General features: G+C 42.8%; 1 protein-coding gene and 1 long non-coding RNA gene across 3 annotated transcripts in view; one reads left to right on the top strand and one right to left on the bottom strand.

Annotated features, from left to right (window-relative positions):
* Positions 1-4,466: 4,466 nt before the first annotated feature.
* On the bottom strand, positions 4,467-7,602 carry LOC115095547. Its single transcript, XR_003857805.1, has 3 exons — positions 7,465-7,602; positions 5,087-5,219; positions 4,467-4,533 (listed from the first exon to the last, which is right to left on the bottom strand). It is a non-coding gene; the product is annotated as an uncharacterized LOC115095547 (long non-coding RNA).
* C7H10orf53 (chromosome 7 C10orf53 homolog) overlaps positions 7,471-20,475 on the top strand; it is a 54,048-nt gene continuing 41,043 nt past the window's right edge. The window contains exon 1 of one of the 2 annotated variants that reach the window (XM_029609447.1): positions 7,471-7,692. In XM_029609447.1, the coding sequence (XP_029465307.1) occupies positions 7,473-7,692 (220 nt within the window). In that variant the 5' untranslated portion in view covers positions 7,471-7,472. Of the gene's footprint in view, positions 7,693-7,761; positions 7,917-20,475 lie in introns of those variants that run through there. The other variant, XM_029609448.1, reaches the window with a different exon arrangement.

Here is a 20,475-nt window from a genome sequence, read left to right as displayed (position 1 = left end):
AATACAGCATCAGATTATCTCTATGGTGCTTCTATGATTTTAATTCACCATTTCTCACTGCACAATGGGACTCAAGTGGTATCAGTAATAAGCACTGGTTCAATGCTCCTAGATAACTGTACTCTTCTACAAAATCTTTATTAATATCTATAATATTCAAAAAACAAAAAATGAAAAAACCAAGAAATGAAAAATAACTAAAAAATGTATACTTATCTAAAGAACTAGATGTCCCGGGGTCTCACTATCACTTTTCATTCTTTTGTTGTCACCCAACACAGGCCCATGTTTCCAGTGGCTATAACCACCTTCTTCAGGTGTTAGCACTCTAAAATTTAACAAAAACTAGAAAAAAGTAGAACACTAGCCCAACCCCAAACTTTAATTAACCAATATGTTAAAAAAAACAATTGAGGCTTATTTACATTTCAATATTCAATGGACACCCACTTTGTTTACCAGCCCTCTAGACCAGTGGTTCTCAACCCTGTCCTGGGGACCCCCCCAGCCAGTCGGGTTTTCAGGATATCCACAATGAATATGCATGAGAGAAAATTTGCATACATTGCCTCCATAACATGCAAATTTTCTCTCATGCATATTCATTGTGGATATCCTGAAAACCCGACTGGCTGGGGGGGTCCCCAGGACAGGGTTGAGAACCACTGCTCTAGACCCTCACACCATGGTGTATCGCTCAAGTCTAATGCATGGGCTCTCACGGATATATTTATCAAAAGGCAGCAATCATTCAATTCCAAAAGCCACGCTCATGACATAATACATGGCATTCAAATTAAAGTGCTTCAGTAATCAACCAGACACAAGCCAATGCCATATTTTGCATACTGCAACAACCTCCACTTGAACATCAAGCTATTAAAGAGTCTCAGCACATGGACCACTTTATTTCTTTATTTAAACCGTGTGGCTGAACCGTGTCCAAGTTGTAAATCCATCATTGTTCTTTACGGATTAGTAAAGTGTCTAAGTCATCCCCTTGCTGACTTTCCTTTACCTTTTCTAAAACTGCAAAGGTAAAAATCTGAAAAATCATGTTGTGCTGCCACACAATGCAAATCCAATGGAGCCTCCATCCTTTGATGGACAATTGTGCTTCGGTGTTCAATGCTGTTTGATTATGCGCTGTTCTCTGTTGACATGTGGTGAATAAGGGAAAACACAGACCGGTTGGGAGGAAGACTCCTGAGCTTTAGTTGCCAATAAAAGCTCATGGTTAATCCAACATGCCTGCTTAATTATGGCTGATGGATATCCCCTTTGCATAAAAGTGCTGTGCATTTTTCCTGCCCACATTTTAAATTCGGCTATTGAAGAACACAAATGCCTCAATCTAAAGTACTGGCTTATCAGTAGATTATCGTGCAGCCTCCGTCGATGCCATCTTTGATACTGAACTACATTATTACAATCCATAGGAATTTTATAGATAGAAAATTGAAACCCATCTTGTTCAACCTTAATGATAATGTCTAAATATGCCACATCAGATGTGCTAAATATAAAAGTAAATCGCAGATTAGCAACATACTTGTTTAACCAGTAGATAAAACTGACAAACTCATCACCATTGCCTTTCCACAATATTAGGATGTCGATAAATCGGCACCATGAGGCAATGGAGGACTGAAGAGGATTTGTTGGTAACCATTTCTCTTCAAAGCGGCCAGTGTTGGCTTGGATCTGGTTGATTATTGTGTGACGTCATAACTGTGCTCTTTGGTGTTGAGTGATTGCTGCCTTTTGTTACATAAACCCATGGCAGCTCGCACATTAATCTTGGTGATACACCATGGTGTGACGGTCTAGAGGGCTGGTAAACAAGGTGGGTGTTCATTATATATATAGTTTGAGCACTGAAATGTAAATAAGGCCCAATTGTTTTTTTAACAAGTTGGTTAAGTAAAGTTTGGGGTTGGGCTAGTGTTCTACTTTGTTCTTATATTTGTTTATTTTTAGAGTGGGTAATCCCTGAGGAAAGCGGTTATAGCCGCTGAAACATGGGCCTATGTCAGGAGACAGCAAAAAGATTAAAAGAATGAAAATGATAATGAAACCCTGGGACATCTAGTTCTTTAGATAAGTATTCATTTTTGAGTTATTTTTCATTTTTTGCTTTTTTCATTTTTTTTTGTTTTTTGAATATCATAGATATTAATAAAGATTTTGAAAAGGAGTGCAGTTAGCTAGGAGCACTGAACCTGCAAATGTCTGAAGTGTTAATTACTGATACCGCTTGAGACCCATTGCACGGCGAGGCGATGGATTAAAATCATAGAAGCACCATAGAGATAATCTGATGCGGTGTTCATGATTAGTATGCTAGAATAATAAGGCAGTCTCTATTTGAAAGAATTTTAAATTTTAAATTTAGAAGTAGATTTACATGCTTCCGTTTGTGGATAGAAGAGGGAAATATATATCCATGCCAGAAATGATATTTAAAGGTGACAATTTCAGAGGAAATGAAACAAATCTCAATGAACCTGGAAGATGTAATAGGGCAAAATGACAAAAGTTGCAAATCACCTGGACTAGATGATATACATCCCAGTATACTGAAAGAACTAAAAAATGAAATTGCAGACCTATTATTAATAGTTTGTAACCTTTCATTAAAATCAGCTATGGTACCTGAAGATTGGAGGGTGGCCAACATAACACCAATTTTTTTAAAGTGCCAGGTAAAATGGTTGAAACTATTATAAAAACCAAAATTACTGAACATATAGATAACCATAGTTTAAAGGTACAAAGCCAACATGGACTTAGCCAAGAGAAGTCTTGCCTCGCCAATTTGCTACCTTTTTTTAAAGGCATGAATAAACGTGTATTTTCAGAAAGCATTTGACAAAATACCTCATGAGAGACTCTTGAGGAATTTAAAAAGTCATGGGATTAGAGGCAATGTCCTGTTGTGGATTGGGAACTGGTTAAAAAGACAGAAAACAAAGAGTCTCAATGGAGAAAGGTGAATAATGAAGTGATCCAGGGCTCTTTATTGGGACCACTGCTTTTTAAAAATTTTATACATTATATTTATTGAATCTTAAACTATACAAAGCAATACACCTTGCAAATATAAAATAGATAACAGAATATTTTAAAATACAAAGGAAAATCTGTAGTTAGTGCTGCTTTTTAACATATTTATGAAGGATCTGGAAATAGGAACAAAGAGTGAGATCACATTTGAAGATGATACAAAATAATTTAAAATTGTTAAAATCACAAAATGACTGTGAGAAATTGCAAGAGGACCTTGCAAGACTGGGCATCCAAATGGCAAATGAATATTAATGTGGTCTAGTGCAAAATGATACATGTAGGAAAAAGCATCCCATATTATAGCTACACAATGCAAGATTCCAGATTAGGAGTCACCACACAGGAAAAGGATCTAGGCGTCTTCACAGATAATATGTTGAAATCCTTTGCTCAGTGTGCTGCGGCAGCCAAGAAAGCAAATAGAATGCTAGGAATTATTATGAAATGAATGACAAATAAAACAGAGAATATCATATCATACCTCTGTATTGCTCCATGGTATTGAGTATTATGTGCAACTGTGGTCACCATCTCAAAAAAGCTATAGCAGAATGAAAAAATATACAAAATAGGGTGACCAAAATGATAAAGGGGATGGAATGATTCCACTATGAGGAAAAGCTAAAGAGATTAGGGCTTTTCAACTTGAAGAAAAGATGACTCAGGGGAGATATGATTTTGTTATGAGTGGAGTAGAACAGGTAAATGCAAATTGGTTTACTCCTTCAAAATGTACATAGATGAAGGGACACACAATGACTGTGTAGTACATTTAAAATAAATAGGAGAAAATATTTTTTTACTCAACATATTTAAGATCTGGAATTCAATGCCAGAGAAATATGGTAAAAGCCGTTAATGGAGAATGGTTTTAAAAAGATCTGGACAAGTTCCTAGAGGAAAAATCCATAAACCATTATTAAGGTGGAGTTGGGGAAAATCCACTGCTTATCCCCGAGATAAGCAGCATGGAATCTATCGACCTTTTGGGATCCTACCTGTTGCTCAGTATCCTGTTGCAAACAGGATACTGAGCTTGATGGACTTTTGGCTAGAACCAGTATGGCAAATCTTATGTGCCATCCAGTCTGAAGAACCATGGATGGCCGGCCTACCTCCCTCCCTGGCCAAACCCAAGGAGCCACAAGGCCTGCTTTCCTCCTTCGGCCCTAAAGGTACCACAGAATGTCTGTCTGCGTCCCTTTCTGTCTGGCCTTGAAAAGCCAAAAGTAGGTACTCCTCTCTCCACATTTCGCCTCAAGAAGATTCAGAAGGTTTGTGTGTCTTCCCGTTGGCCCCCAAGATGCAACAAAAGACCAGCCTGACTTCCCACCTGGCCCAAAGAAACATCTAAAGGTTTGCCTCTCTCCAAGTTCCAAGATGCTGGGGAAAGACGTACCTTTCTCCCCACACAGCCCCAAGTTGCTGCGGAACACTTGCCTCTTTCCCCAATAAGTTTCCTCTCTGGAAGAAAAAAATAAGAGAACTAAATTGACCTCTTTCTCTTTCAATATAAGCATAAATGCATCTCAGTGCAACCCTAAAATGCAAACCTTATTTACCAATACTGGTTTTTCAGCCAAACATAAGAAAAACATCCAGTGATAAACAGGTTGTCATTGCCATCAAACATAGAAACATAGAAATGACGGCAACAAAAGACCAAATGGTCCATCCAGTCTGCCCAGCAAGCCCACGGCAGCACCCGCTGCACCGCACAGGTCACCCCCATACTTATCAGTTTCTCAGACAATAAAAGTCAGGGCCCTTGTTTATTGCTGTCTGAACCCAATTCACTATTATCTCTTGTTGAAGCAGAGAGCAATGATGAAATTGGATCAAAAGTATCAGGTTTATTGGTAAAGGGTAGTAACAGCTGCATTAGCAAGTTACCTCCATGCTTGTTTCCCCAGATCATAAAACTCAGGGTCCTTGCTGGTTGCTGTCTGAATCCAATCCCCTTTTCCTCTTTCCCCCCTGCCGTTGAAGCAGATGTAACGCCCCCTTGACTGCTTACCTTGCAGGGCATTTCTGGGTCTGGGACAGACCTGGCAGGAGCCCTCCCAGGGCAGACTCCTTCAGTCCTCACATTCTTGGTGCCTGGTGCCTCCATCTGGGGAAGAAGGTATTAGTGGGTGGGATTTCCGTCCCTTCACCCCAGGAAACAAATGGGACTGTGAACAAGGCTGGCAGTATGTACACATATATACAGGTTTATTAGACTATACAAGTATATACATTTCTACATGAGTATGCACATACAGGCTGATACAGTAAAGATCGCGGGAGAGCGCCTGCTCTCCCGGCGCACGCACAGGCCAGTGTCCTGTGTGCACAATTCAGTAAACCAAAATATTTAAATTAGAGCCCGCGGTAAAAAGAGGCGCTAGGGACACTAGCACGTCCCTAGCGCCTCTTTTTGGATAGGAGTGGCGGCTGTCAGTGGGTTTGACAGTCGACGCTCAATTTTTCCGGCATCAGTTCTCGAGCTGACAGCCACGGGTTCGGAAAGCGGACTCCGGCAAAATTGAGCATCCGGTTTTCAACCCACGAGCTGCGGGCTGATTTTAATTTTTTTTTTTTTAATTTTTAACTTTTTTTTAAACTTTTGGGACCTCCAACTTAATATCGCCATGATATTAAGTCGGAGGGTGCACAGAAAAGCAGTAATATCGCCATGATATTAAGTCGGAGGGTGCACAGAAAAGCAGTTTTTACTGCTTTTCTTTGCACTTCCCCGGCGCCGGCAGAAATTAACGCCTACCTTTGGGTAGGTGCTAATTTCTTAAAGTAAAATGTGCAGCTTGGCTGTATCGCGCGGGAATGACTAATAGGGCCATCAACATGCGCGTCCAAATGCCGCTTAACAGTGCACTGTATTGGCCTGATAGAAAATGGGATGTCAAACAGCACACTTACCTACTCGTGGTTAGTAGTTTCAGGCCACACAACTATATACATTTCAACAAGATAGCAAGAACATTTAATATTTGGCAATTTGAGATTGTTGGCCCCCACCATATATCATCAAACAGAATAGAAGGAACCTCTTGAGTTCCCATTTAATCAAATGTTATTATTATCCTCCCCCCTTTTATCCCAAGCCTCATCAGTGTGAAAAGATGCAACTGGGCTGATGGGCAGTATTGGCGTGGGGGGGGGGGGGTCTGTTGTATCTAAACTGCTTGATCTGCCACTGGGGTCCCCTCACTCAACGGGGACCTCTCCACCTCAGATGTGCCACTATCCTTTAGTTCCTCTCTCTTGGTAGGAAGGCTTTTTGTGGCTTGGGTTTAGAGCTCCACTAAGCTCATGGCCAATCATTTGCAATTACCCAGCCTGGATGATTTTCCTCAACCAAAATGCCAAAACCCAGGCAGGACCATATGAAAGGAATATGAGCACACCCCTTCCATCCTACCTAGCTTTTTTTTCCCCATGTTAGTGGACCCTAGACAGGTCACCTTTTCTCAGCGAAAAAAAAAAGCTAAAATTCAAGCAGAACCAAGGAAAGAGAATGTGCATATTCCCTTTCATCTTACCTGGCTTTCTTTTGTTGTCTGATAATTGGGTACCTAAGAGTCTGACTCCCTTTGCAGTCAGGGTGAGAATACATTTTTCTCACAAATCCCTCTCTCATTTAGAATTCTCTAATGAAGGACTTTTCCAGTTATAGTTCTGCAATTTAGGATTTTGTTATCCTTGGATTTAAAGTGATATTTCACTGCAAATCACCAACAGCAGTCCTCAGGGCTGTGACATGCAAAATTCCTACCTGAATCTCTGAGTCATCTATTTAACGTCATTTAAGCACCTTCACAATAAGAGGCCTGGCAACCTTTTCAATCTCAATTAGTCCCATCTGTGTATTTTTCCATTTGTATGTGATATAAAACTCTCTATCATTGTTTACTGTTGCCTTAGTGAGATGTTTTTTTTTTCTATTAAAAGTAAGTTGAAGACATTTATAAATTTAAAAAAAAAAATCTCACTCTAAATTCCCTGGGCTGCTGGCTCATGTTATAAGGCTGCATTGTCCTCCTTTTTTTTACTGCTATAGTTCACTTAAATGGTAGCATGTTCTTTAACCCTCTCTTCCGGGGGTTCACAGACAGCAAGCAAGCCAATTGTCTTACATGTATATTTCTTTCTTTCCTCATTTATCATTTTAAAAAAATGTTTAGAATTTCTAAAAGGAAAAGGTAAGTATAGAATGTAGTGCTTTTCCCAACTAATAAAAAAGATAATATAGTTGTGGCTAATTAACTTCTGGATAACGAAGTATTTAGCTTCTAGATTTTTCATAACTTAAAATGAAAAGCCTCTTTATCACATTTAACAATAGTTTTTTCCAGCCTCAGAAACTTCAAGACCATGCCGCAATAAATCCACTACCTGCGCGCATGCGTCCCCATCCGCTTCCTCAGCAACGCTTGGGCGGCGTAGTTTGTAGGCTCGCGTCGTTAGGTGTGACGTCACATTTGCCTGTTGGGTTAAGGTGGCTCTCGCGCACCCGCTGCTTTAGGGTTATGCCGCGGAACGCTCAGGTGACGCTTCGGTTCGGCCCTTACGAGGCTTGCGGGTTCGTGGGGCATAGGAAGCATCGCCTGCAGGGATTGAAAGGTAAGCCGGTCAGGGTGGGGCGGCAAACCATGTCCTCAAAAGGTTCTTTTCGCGGTCGCCTCACCCTGCTGCAACCATTCCCACCAGCTGTACGGTTTTGATGACGTACCCGCTGGATTCTCACCACCCGCGGGCAGGAAAGAATAAACCGCGGCAGAGTAAAGGGATGACGTGTCCGAAGGGTTCCAATGCCACGCGGACAGGAAGAACTCTGAGGAGGAAAGGTACTGCGAGGGAAGGGGCGTGAGTGAACCCTTGCCACACTCTCCTTCCCCTCCCTTAGAAAGAAGGGGAATCGAGAAAGGGAAGAGTAAGTGGAGAGAAGAGGGTAGGGTGAGGGAAAGGGTGAGAAGAAAGGAAAGAGGAGATTGACAGGAAAAGAATGGGAAGTAGCGAGGGATTAAAAATATGTGGGAACGCTTGCAGGGCCAGTAAAAGAACTAGGCGGATGCCTAGAGTATCGGAGTTCTGGGGGTGGCACAGCAGTGGCAAGACTGCGACTTCTTGTTTTTCCTGCCCTCGTGGGCCTAGGAGAGGAAGTTGTGTTATTTGGGCCCGCCAGGGTAGGAAGAAAATGGCATCATCGCTGCAGCCAAAAGAAGCAAGCGCAGCGTTGGCCCATGTGTCCAGAAGAAAAGAGCAGGTGCAGCGCCAGCCCTTGCCCAGAGAGGAAGGAGAAGTCTCATCGGCTGCACGGGCTGAAGGTTAAGGCTACTGCAGTTTCAGGCCGATACAGTACGGAGCGCACTGTTAACCTGCATTTGGACGCATGTTTTCGACGCGCTAGCCTTACCCCTTATTCAGTAAGGGGTAATAGCGCTTCGTAAAGGTGCGTCCAACCCCCCCCCCCCCCCCCGACTAATAGCACCCGCAACATGCAAATGCATGTTGATGGCCCTATTAGTCATTCCTGCGCAATACAGAAAGTAAATAGTGCAGCCAAGCTGCACATTTTATTTTCAGAAATTAGCGCCTATCCAAAGGTAGGCGCTAATTTCTGCCGGCACCAGGAAAGTGCCAGAAAAGCAGTAAAAACTGCTTTTCTGTGCACCCTCCGACTTACAGGTCGATACTGTAAGACCGCGGGAGAGCAGACGAACGCCCACTCTCCCGGCGCGCGCACCGGCCCCTCGCCGGTGCGGGCGATTCAGTATTTAAATGAGGTGACGCGGGAAAAACGGGGAAAAGGAGGTGCTAGGGACACTAGCGCGTCCCTAGCACCTCCTTTTTGTCAGGAGCGGCGGCTGTCAGCGGGTTTGACAGCCGACGCTCAATTTTGCCGGCGTCGGTTCTCGAGCCCGCTGACAGCCACGGGCTCGGAAACCGGACGCCGGCAAAATTGAGCGTCCGGTTTTCGGCCCGACAGCCGCGGGCCAAATTCAAATTTATTTTTTTTTTTTTTACTTTTGGGGACCTCCGACTTAATATCGCTATGATATTAAGTCGGAGGGTGAACAGAAAAGCAGTTTTTACTGCTTTTCTGTGCACTTTCCTGGCGCCGGAAGAAATTAGCGCCGACCCAAAGGTCGGCGCTAATTTCTTAGAGTAAAATGTGCGGCTTGGCTCCACATTTTACTTACTGAATCGCGCGCGCATACCTAATAGGGCCATCAACATGCATTTGCATGTTCAGGGCGCTATTAGGTGCCACGGGTGGGCCGCGTGTTTTCCTCCCCTTACTGAATAAGGGGTAAGGGAAAACACGCGTCCAGAGCAGGCTGACAGTGCGCTCCGGAGCACACTTTACTGTATCGACCTGTAAATATCATGGTGATATTAAGTGGGAGGTCCCAAAATTTAAAAATAATAAAAAATGTAAAGTCAGCTTGCAGGTTGAAAACCGGATGCTCAATTTTGCTGGCGTCCAGTTTCCGAACCCGTGGCTGTCAGCAGGTTTGAGAACAGACGCCGGCAAAATTGAGAGTCTGCTGTCAAACTTGCTGACAGCCGCCGCTCCTGTCCAAAAAGAGGCGCTAGGGACGCGCTAGTGTCCCTAGCGCCTCTTTTTACCGTGGGCCCTAATTTGCATAGGCCACCCTCCTGAATCGCACACCCAGGAGAGTGGCCTGTGCACGTGCCGGGAGAGCAGGCACTTTGCCCACTCTCCCGCAACTTTTTCTGTATCAGCCTGTTTATGTGTTCCAGAGAGAGGAGAGTGTGTGAGAGTGAACATGTGTATGTTAGTCTGTATATACAAGAGAGAGCGGACAAAGTTTATGTTCTGCCCACTCCTGCCACTAATACAATCTCAGGGTGTCTGGAAATCAAAAGTTCTCATTTATGAAATATGGAATTTTTTATCCTTAGCTGTAATTATTGGGTATTATTTCATGTGTCTACTCCTTCTTTTTTTTTTTTTTAATTTTAATGTTGGGAACTTTTTTTAAAAAAATTTATGAGTTCTATTTGTCAGCTTTTTTTAAATCACTTTTGGTATGTTTTTATTATGATCGGTTTGATTTTTCTTGATTGTATTGTTTAATGTTTTTTTTTATGAAAGATGGTGATTGAGGCAGATTGGCCTGTCAGGGCTTCGGGCATGCCATGGTGGCTTGGTGCTGACGTCCCCATACATGTAGAGCTACTGCGACCAACACACCCCACACAGCAGCTGTTTTCAGAAAGCTGGATCCTCCCTTGAGGTGCTCTGCTTATTTCTTCTCTCTAGTTTTTACTATAACAGCGGCCCATGGGGCCAGCCTCTCACACTCCTCTGGGAACTTTTTTTTTTTCCCCAGCAGCACCACAGTGGTTGGAAAACGCTGCTTCTGCTCTCATCTCTGCCTGTTTTTGAGTGGCATGAGGCAGCCAGTAGACATCAATGCCGCTGCCTCACCGGCAGTCCCATTGCTCTGTGCTGTAGGCCCACTTTGTGCTTGGACTGCAGCAAAAAATAACACTTCCATTCCCCAACATTGGGCTTTGTCAGCCTGCCTCTTCCCTGAGGTGTCCCTTGGCTTTGGGGCATCAACAGGCAGCCTTCCTGGATCCCCCTGACCACCGGTATAAGTAAAACTTTTTTTTCTTTACTTATTCAGAAGGCCGAGTGTAGGGAGAATGAAAGTGCTATGAGTTAGTGTGAGAATGTGTAAATGAGCATGTATGTGCATGAGACAGTTTGTGAGTATGAGAGCATGAGAATGTGAGTATGCATGTGTGAGCATGGGAGAGAGCGTGTGAGTGAGATGCCAGCTCTGTGGGTGCTTCAGTACACCCAATATTGAGTGAATGCCTTCACTTTAATCATGGAGGGGTATTTTGTATTGAGTTTAGCACCCAAATCATTTTGAAAGTTGGTTCCTATACAATGTATGTAAATCTGAGAGAGAATATGCATGTGTGTGAGATCAGGGGATTTTTAAAATCTTTATTAGATAATTATTGGGTATTTGATGTCTGGTGTTTAAAATTTTATTGGTGTTTGAGAATTTTTAAAAAAATGTGTGGGTTTTTAATTAACAGATGTTGTATTTATCAACTTTAAAAATATTTATTTTTATTAGTGTGTTTTCTGTTATTGGTATTCATATTTCTAGATTTTGGACCTCATTTTCTAAAGTATCGCAGGCCTATTTTACTTTAGAAAAATGCGGTAATGAGGGGCAGGGAGCCGACACGGGGGGGGTGGTTCTGCACTAGCCGGCAGCGATCACACCTCCGCGGTGTGATCGCTGCCGGCATCGCACCCAATAACGACACCATAGAAGGTGTCGTTATTGGGCACGAAATAGGCAGCGAAAAGGCTCTTACCTTTTTGCTGTCCGCGCCGTCCTCGCAGAGTCTGCCCCGGTGACGCCCCGACTCCTCCTCTTCCGTGGCCCGACTCCGCCCCCGATGTAGGTAGCGCAGGCGTGCGCTACCTTCGCTAGCTATCGCAGGCTTGCGCTGTTAGTGCAAGTCTGATAGCCTTGGCAAATAAGGTCCTTTGTTTGTTTTGTGAGGATGGTAATGTTTTCTGTTTTTTTTCATTGTTGCACTGCATACAAAGTCTGGCTTATTGTGGTTTCCAGTTCTGGTTTTTTTCTGCAGGTTTCTGTTTATACTTTACGGTCTCATTCTGTATTTGGTGAGGGTATGTCTGTATTCTGCATGTGACGAAGGTGAGGTATTCTACTAGCGTGTAGTTCTGTGTATAGATCTATAGCAGCCTGGCTTGTTCTGTTTTTTTAATAGTGTATAAGAGCCTGGTGTAATATTTGTAGGCTTGAAACTGTTTAAATACTGGCAGTTAGTGCTGTTTTGGTATTGTAGGTTTACTATATTGTAATTGTTTACTCATGGCTTTCTGATGGTCAAGTCCACACTCCATGCAAGTTAAGAGGTCGATAATCAGCGCAACTTAGCCAGATAATTAGGACTTAGACTGTTAAGTGGCAGCGGCTGAATATCCAGCCCATTCAGCCAGCCACCAGTTAGCTGCATTTAGCCAGATAAGTATTGGGCGGGATATGGGCACTCTAGGGAGAAGTTTCTTATCTGGCTAACTTAACCGGATAAGTGTTAATATTCAGACTTATCTGGTTAACTTAACAGGATAAGTTAGACCTGCTCAATAGCAAGTTAGCCAGAAGACTTATTTGGCTAGCTAGAAATTTGTCTATATTAAGCAGCATAGCCGTGCTGCTGAATATCATGTGTGAGTTAGCTAGATAAATCTTATCTGGCTACTCACTTAGCCAGATTTCTTTGAATATATAGCCTGATGCCATATGGGTGCCAAGTGTCTTTTCTTAAGTTGTTTTTTTGTGGGGATTTTTGCAGAGTTTTCTGGTTGGTACCACAGTAGTGCATGTAAATATATTTTGCAAAAATGTGACACTTGTGTTTGGAGAGTTGTTTTGGTTTTTTTTTTTTACTTTTTGCTATGCTCCAGTTCACATGTACTTCTCAAGGGTCAGTTTGACTTGCTTTTTTGGAGCTGTTGAAACACACACTGCAGGGAAAGTGCACAAGGAAGGCAGGCAGATTACTCCATGGCTGGTTTTGAAAAAAATCCCCCAGGCTGATATTTTCCTGCAATCTGCCCTTGATGGTGATTTTTCTGTTTTTACCATTGTTTACTGCATACAGAGTGTGGCTTCTTGTGGTTTCCAGTTCAGCTTTTGTCTGCATTTTTCTATTTGTATTTTATGGTCTCTTCTGTATTTGGTGAGGGTCTGTCTGTGAATGTATGACTGAGGTGAGGTATTTTGCTTCCATGTAGTTTCTGAATAAGGGTCTATAGCAGCGTGACTTGTTTTGTTTTCCTAACAAGATCTAAAAACCTGGCTGTTCACCAAGGCATACAAAGACAGCCTTGAACAACACAACAACCCTGTCAAAACCGACCGCCTAACCGGAAAGAAACACGACCACATCACCATGACAACATAACCCCCCCCCCCCCACCGAACACTCAGTTTTTACTACCGCTAACTGTAAACCTGTCCACTCCAACTTTTGTTAACTACCATTTATGACTACCCGCTAACACCATGAATGCTAACTTACCCAGCTTGCCAATACCTGCATCTAAAGTTACCTGCCTCCATACTTACTTCACTGTCTGTTAAACCCTGATCTCTGTATTTCCCATGTAAATTGTCTGTCTCCAATCGAAACTTGTAAACCGTTGTGATGGCGGAACTGAACGACGGTATATAAAACTCGATAAATAAATAAGAGGTGTATTGATGTTTTAGGGTCTGGTGTAACTTTTGCAGTGTTTTTCATAGTTAGGGTTGTTATGGTTTTCTCAGTGGAAGGGAGTGGACAGTGGAGTGCCTCAGGGATCTGTATTGGGACCCTTACTGTTCAATATATTTATAAATGATCTGGAAAGAAATACGACGAGTGAGATAATCAAATTTGCAGATGACACAAAATTGTTCAGAGTAGTTAAATCACAAGCAGATTGTGATAAATAGCAGGAAGACCTTGTGAGACTGGAAAATTGGGCATCCAAATGGCAGATGAAATTTAATGTGGATAAGTGCAAGGTGATGCATATAGGGAAAAATAACCCATGCTATAATTACACAATGTTGGGTTCCATATTAGGTGCTACAACCCAAGAAAGAGATCTAGGTGTCATAGTGGATAACACATTGAAATTGTCAGTTCAGTGTGCTGCGGCAGTCAAAAATGCAAACAGAATGTTGGGAATTATTAGAAAGGGAATGGTGAATAAAACGGAAAATGTCATAATGCCTCTGTATTGCTCCATGGTGAGACCGCACCTTGAATATTGTGTACAATTCTGGTCGCCGCATCTCAAAAAAGATATAATTGCGATGGAGAAGGTACAGAGAAGGGTTACCAAAATGATAAGGGGAATGGAACAACTCCCCTATGAGGAAAGACTAAAGAGGTTAGGACTTTTCAGCTTGGAGAAGAGACGACTGAGGGGGGATATGATAGAGGTGTTTAAAATCATGAGAGGTCTAGAACGGGTAGATGTGAATCGGTTATTTACTCTTTCGGATAGTAGAAAGACTAGGGGGCACGCCATGAAGTTAGCATGGGGCACATTTAAAACTAATCGGAGAAAGTTCTTTTTTACTCAACGCACAATTAAACTCTGGAATTTGTTGCCAGAGGATGTGGTTAGTGCAGTTAGTATAGCTGTGTTTAAAAAAGGATTGGATAAGTTCTTGGAGGAGAAGTCCATTACCTGCTATTAAGTTCACTTAGAGAATAGCCACTGCCATTAGCAGTGGTTACATGGAATAGACTTAGTTTTTGGGTACTTGCCAGGTTCTTATGGCCTGGATTGGCCACTGTTGGAAACAGGATGCTGGGCTTGATGGACCCTTGGTCTGACCCAGTATGGCATTTTCTTATGTTTCTTCTTCTTATGTTTCTTATGAGTGCTGGCAGTTGATACTGTTTTGGTAAGGGAGGTTTATATCATAATTTGTTATTCAGTTTACTTATGGCTTTCTGAGGGGCAAGTTCACACAACACACTTTATAATAAGCCTAATACCATATGGGTTCTAAGTAACTTATTGCTAAGGTTTTGTGGTTGGCATCACAACAGGGCATTTAAATATATCTATATCTGTCTATTGATAGATAGTGATGTTTTTATTTCAGAAGACGGTACTTTGAATGTTTTTCATGTAAAACCTGTTATTATAAATACATAACTTTTAATTTTGTGTGGGGAAGGTTGAGAGTGTGACAGGATGGTCGGCTTCCTAGAAATATCACTAGCACTCTATCTGCCACTTTGGGAATCCTGATCCTGCTTCCCCCTTCCTCAGCATTTCAAATCACCAAAAAGATCAGATTCTAAGGGGAACTTCCCACACTTTGTCCTCTCGGAGATTTGACTTGGGCCATGCCTTGGAGGTGCCATCTCTTTCCTTGCCACAGGTAGCAGTTTGCTTTGAACCACAAGTGAGTCCAGTAGAAGGCTTGCAGGCAGCAGCAGGACTTAATTAGAATGTCCTCCATGATCTGTAGCATACCGGCTTTACTCTGTGCTGGAAAGAAAAACAAACAAAAAAAAATACCCTTTCTGCTGTGCATGAAAAACTATTAAGCGTCTAAGCTTGATATAAGGGGGGGGGGGGGGGGAGGGGAGACGTAAATTAATCGCTAATATAGAAAAGACACAATTTGCAATTGCTCTCTCAAATTGACAGCTTTGTTTTCTTCCACTCTTTTTGCTATGATTAGATTAATTTTTATTTGTTTTAAATAAATATGTGGGTAAACTTACACTCATACAGCTTATAAATGTATAAGTTTACCCAACTTTGAGCATTGTGGGGGCAGAACTGGGCAGGGATTTGTACTTTATATGCATGCTTTTGCGTTTTCAAAAATATATGCATGTAAATTTCATCAAAACATTCTATGCATAAAGGTTAGGTGTAAATGTGTGTAGGGTTTTTTTTTTCTTTTTTTCTGGAATAATTTTCAAAAAGAAACTACATGCATACTTTGCCTTTGAAAATTAGTGTAAAATCTGTGAATAAAACATACCCTCAGATTTTTCACACCAATGTGGGCAATTAGAAAACTATTCTGTAAGCCTTCACTTGGTTTGTTACATGCGTTTTTTTGTGGTTTTATTTCCTTTGGCAAAAGATTGCAAAACTTCCCCATAATTCTGTTTAGAAGCTTAACAGAAAGCCAAGTGAATTGTATTTAAGTTTAGGATATTTCTCACACATGATAAATTGTTAACCTTTAGAGAGCTATAAAAGTAACTAGGCAAAAGGCTTTAACTTTATTTAACATGATAAATGTTATTTAAACAATTCTCTGAATTCTATTTTCATAATGCAGTTTACTTTGCAAATAAAGGAAAGGGAAAGAGGGAAATTGAATTGCCAGCCTGTACTTGCTATTATCATTTGTTATAGTAACTTAACTACTGTGATGGCATGCTGCAGTGTTCTGACCTCAGGAACAGGCGTGGGCTAGAGACAGACGAAATGGATTTGAGTAGGAACGGATTCAAGAGTCTTCTGCTTGACCCAGCCATCTTCCCCTCTCGGATTGAGCCCTCAGGTACATTTGGCCAGCAGGACTTAAACAGCAGGAACTGGAATACTCACACCAGGGAACTAGAAAGCATCCACAAGACCAAGGCTGAGCTGCTTCAGGACCAGGAAACCAAAAGATGCCAACTAAACAAAGCAAAATACTAGGAACAGACAACACCAAAAGCAAGGCAAAACTAGACCATGCCAAACAAACAAAGCAAGAGCATAGAATAGGCAGGCCTAAAAGGGGGACCCATGTAAGGTCTCAAATTTGGACCATAAGACTAGAGTTGAGCAAGCTACAGACCAAGACTAGGACTCCCAAGCTCTAGCAAGATACTGAAGCTAAGGCGATAACATAGGCAGAATGCAGCCAGAACAAGATGGCAATAGCAGAAAAGTCCAAGAGGTCCACTGAGGTGACAGGCAGACAAAACTGTCCAGAGGTCCTCACAACCTCCACACAACACAGATTTGTAAAAGCAAATATATTAAATATGGTAAAAATCAGTAACTGCAAATAGTTTCACACCGAATATCAGTAAAAGCAAATAGCATTACAATAATAAAAGGTACAGATTTATACAAAGAAGATAAAGATTTATAAAGAGATACCTCCCTCACAATCCCCCTATTGTGAGTCGACAAGCTGCAGGAACAATTATATTAGGTGGCTCTCGTACCCACTGCTGTACTGCATAATCATATGCTGTAAACACACAGATGTATGCACAATCAGAATAAGAACAAAAGATCATTTAAAAAGTGGATACGAAATTATTATTACATCAATCCTGCAGGCATGCGATAAGCCCTGCTAACGTCTATTGGCCCGAGGCAGCTCTCGACCAAAGAGCCAGAGTCTGGCAAATTTCAAGAAAGGGCATTTTATACATATCCTACTTAGGGCATAAATCTTGCTGAAATTGTAAGTTCTGATTAGAACTGGCTTTGCAAAAACCTGAACTAAAGCCAGAAAGGAGAGCATAAGTTAATTGTAATTAACAGTGCTCCTTAGATTGCCAGGGGTAGAGTGCCGTTAGCCATCCCATGGTCTTTCTCCAGGCCTATATCTCTTGGTACAAGAGCCACCTAATATAATTGTTCCTGCAGCTTGTGTCATAACAGATTCGATTCAGCTGCTGACGTATTCCTGGAGCTCCTCTTCTCCCTTTTTAATTATTCAGCATCTTAATTTCTTCTTTTATGTTTCAATGTGATGTGCGTTAGAACAGACCCGATGAACACAGTTTCAGCAGTCAGAACAGTGTTTGGTGTGAGTAGTGTCTACTAGATTTGCAAAGAAATAGACAAAACAGCTTGGCCAATGCAACCCCAGACACTTCAGTTCTTCTAGATCATGTGGCCTTAGTACAGGGATGTGACAGCAGTGTGCTGGAATATAAGCTGGATAAAACATATGCCAAAGAAGTAGATGAGACAAAAAATGCAATGGCAACCTTATCTTCGGACTTGAGATCCATGTTTCCATGTCTCTTTAAAGCAGAGGACCAGATTCACACATTGAAGACAGAAGTAGAAGCTGTGAAACAGCTGCTGTGAAAAGAAAATATGATTTAGAAAATCTATCAAGAAAGAGAGAATTTTTGACTTGTGGGTTTCCCGGAGGAGGTCTTTGATCTGTATTTCTGAATACACTGGAAACTTGACTGAGATCTGAATTACTCCCAGATAAATGATATGGCCTTCTGCACCTGGAAAGAGCTCATCATTTAGGCCAGGGACTGCAAAACAATAGTAAGCCATGTGTGGTCATCCATAAAAATTCTGAATTTTATGCACAGAACTGAACTAATGTGGGCCTTTCAGAAAAGAGGAGCTACAATACAGTGGGCAAAGAATCCTTTTTCATGATTATTTGATATCAGTAGTGGCAAAAAGAAAGGCCTTCTCTCCTATTTGTGTGTAATTAATTAATGAAGCTACAGATTTGCTTTATAAAGTTTCCAGCACGATTGCAGATAATTTATGGAGGGAAGAAAGACCTCTATTTTTGAAGATGCATCAGGGGCCCAGACCTTTCTGCAGAACTTAAATCAAGGCTGATTCCTACCAGAAGTGGCTTTTGTCATTGCAGTGTTCTTTGTTTTTTGTTTTTGGGCTTTTTTTTTGGCAAATTTCATGCATATATTTTTTTAGTCTTCTGTTCAGAGCTTTGGACCTTTTATTGAAGATATCATTTGATTATTCAGGAATTGCTAGTAGGTCTTTTTTGTTTTTGAAATTTTTTTTTTCTTTCTGCGCTTGAGTACATCTTGTCTAAACATATTTTTAATGAAACCAGAGCATGGATCTTCATTACTATTTAGATTTCTTGTCTTTGTTTCCTCTATCCTAGGACGATGAGGGGCTCCCATAACATATGTATGTATCAAAAGAAGATCATAATGGTTTACAAAAGCAACATTCACACTATAGTTCAACACAACATCAAAACATTAACTGCATAGTTAAACAGTAATTCATGATAAATTAGTTCTTTTTAAGTAACCTTCACGAGTAATCAGTGAGTTGTCTTAATACTCTTTAAGTCTCTTAATTATTGTTGTTCGTTCATCAAATAAATCCTTTTCCTAGCATGTAGCAGATGGACTCGGGCCCAATGGGTATAGTATACTCCTGTTAGCAGTTGGAGACGGATCAGATTTCAATCTGACGTCAGCCCCTAGTACATATACCCCTGCAGGAAGTGCAGCTCTTCAGTATTTTCCGTCTCCATAGCAGTTAGGGACTATCTGCACGCTCTGACAGCATTAGAACCAAATTCAAAGAAGAAAACCAAAATTTAAAGGAGAAACCTACCTGAAGACGAGCCCCGCTCTCCTGCGGTGATACCCTCTGGTCCCTCCCCCAGTTGAGATTCCCGAGGTGATTTCTGTGGTCCCTCGGAGGTGAGCCTCAGTCCGGCGGCCAAATCGCGACAAGGACCTAGCCTCCGATCCTCGGGCACGGCTGAGAGGCAGCGGATGCACCCTCGAGCGCGGCAGTGAAGGTATTTGCCCTCTCCCCCCGCAGCCGGAGACCGTCCGGGACGAAACCGGGAAGCGCAGAAGACAAGGTAAGGTAGAAATCTTCTGCTTGAATCCAGTCTCCGAGGATCGAGGAGGAGTACAGGTCACCGGCTGGGACCAGTGCCACCGGGTTGATCCGCCCTAGCAGGGCCAGGCCCCGGCTATTTCCAAGGGTCTACCCACGTGGAAACCCTCTGAAGGGGTTGCCCGCATGCTCGCCGTCGCCATCTTGGCCCTATTCGCCGCGCCGTTCGGCCCGAGCGCACAAACCCGAGCTAGGCGCACAAAGCACATGTGCACATAGACTTACACGCACATAATCCTTGTGCGCATAAGTTGCACGCACAAGAGCCGGGCACACAAGATTACGCACGCCTTGCACACCTACCGAGCTGTGCGCGTATCTACAGCTGGACGCACAGCTGCGCGCACAACTCACACGCACATCTTAGGCGCATCGGAGCGCATAAGAGTTTATGCGCCAATAGCATGGCACCACTAGAAACAGGAATAAAGGCTCAAGGCCTATGCCCAGCATGCCACATCAGAGCCGAACAAAGCGAGGAGGCAAACGCCCTGTGCACTCAGTGTGAGGAGGCCCTGGGAGATCCATTTCAGGGCCAGTCCCATCCAGGGCCGAGTACTAGCTCCTCAGGGGGTACCCCAGGCCTAGCAGACCCCTGGGGGACCCCCCCCCCACAGATGGGGACCCCCAGGGAACCAGTGCCCCTCAGCTTGGACCCAGCGTCTATCTCATGGGTGGAGTTCTTCAAAGGGATTCACGCCTTTGTTCAAATGCAAACTGAACCTCTGGCTGAGCAGCCACATGCTCCACCGAAGGACCCTTGTGCTCCAGGCCCTTCAAGATCTAGGTACAGGCTCTCACTACCCAGAAGCCCCACCTATGGGGACACGGACATCTCTGAAGAGGAAACCGAGCCCCTAGAAGAGGGGGAGCTTCCCTTCCCCCCCCCCCCCCCCCCGGGCACAGAGCCTCACCGAACCATGAGACGCTTCTTCACAAAGGACGAGCTCACAGATCTAGTCACCCAATGTCTGACGGAGCTCGCTATCCCGGGCCCAGGTACTTCGGGGGAACCTAAACCGAACCCCCTGCTGGAGGGTCTTCGCCAGACTTCTCGCCATTTCCCTCTGCTACAAGCGGCACAACAGCTGATTGACCTGGAATGGCATGCTCTGGAGTCCACTTTCAAAGAGGGACGAGCTTTGGCATCTGTGTATCCCCTGGACCCGGCAACCAAAGATCTTCTT

Source organism: Rhinatrema bivittatum, chromosome 7 (genome assembly GCF_901001135.1).
Source record: "Rhinatrema bivittatum chromosome 7, aRhiBiv1.1, whole genome shotgun sequence".
Lineage (NCBI taxonomy): Eukaryota > Metazoa > Chordata > Amphibia > Gymnophiona > Rhinatrematidae > Rhinatrema > Rhinatrema bivittatum.
Note: the sequence above shows the minus strand (reverse complement) of the source record. Positions and strands in the feature narration are given on the sequence as shown.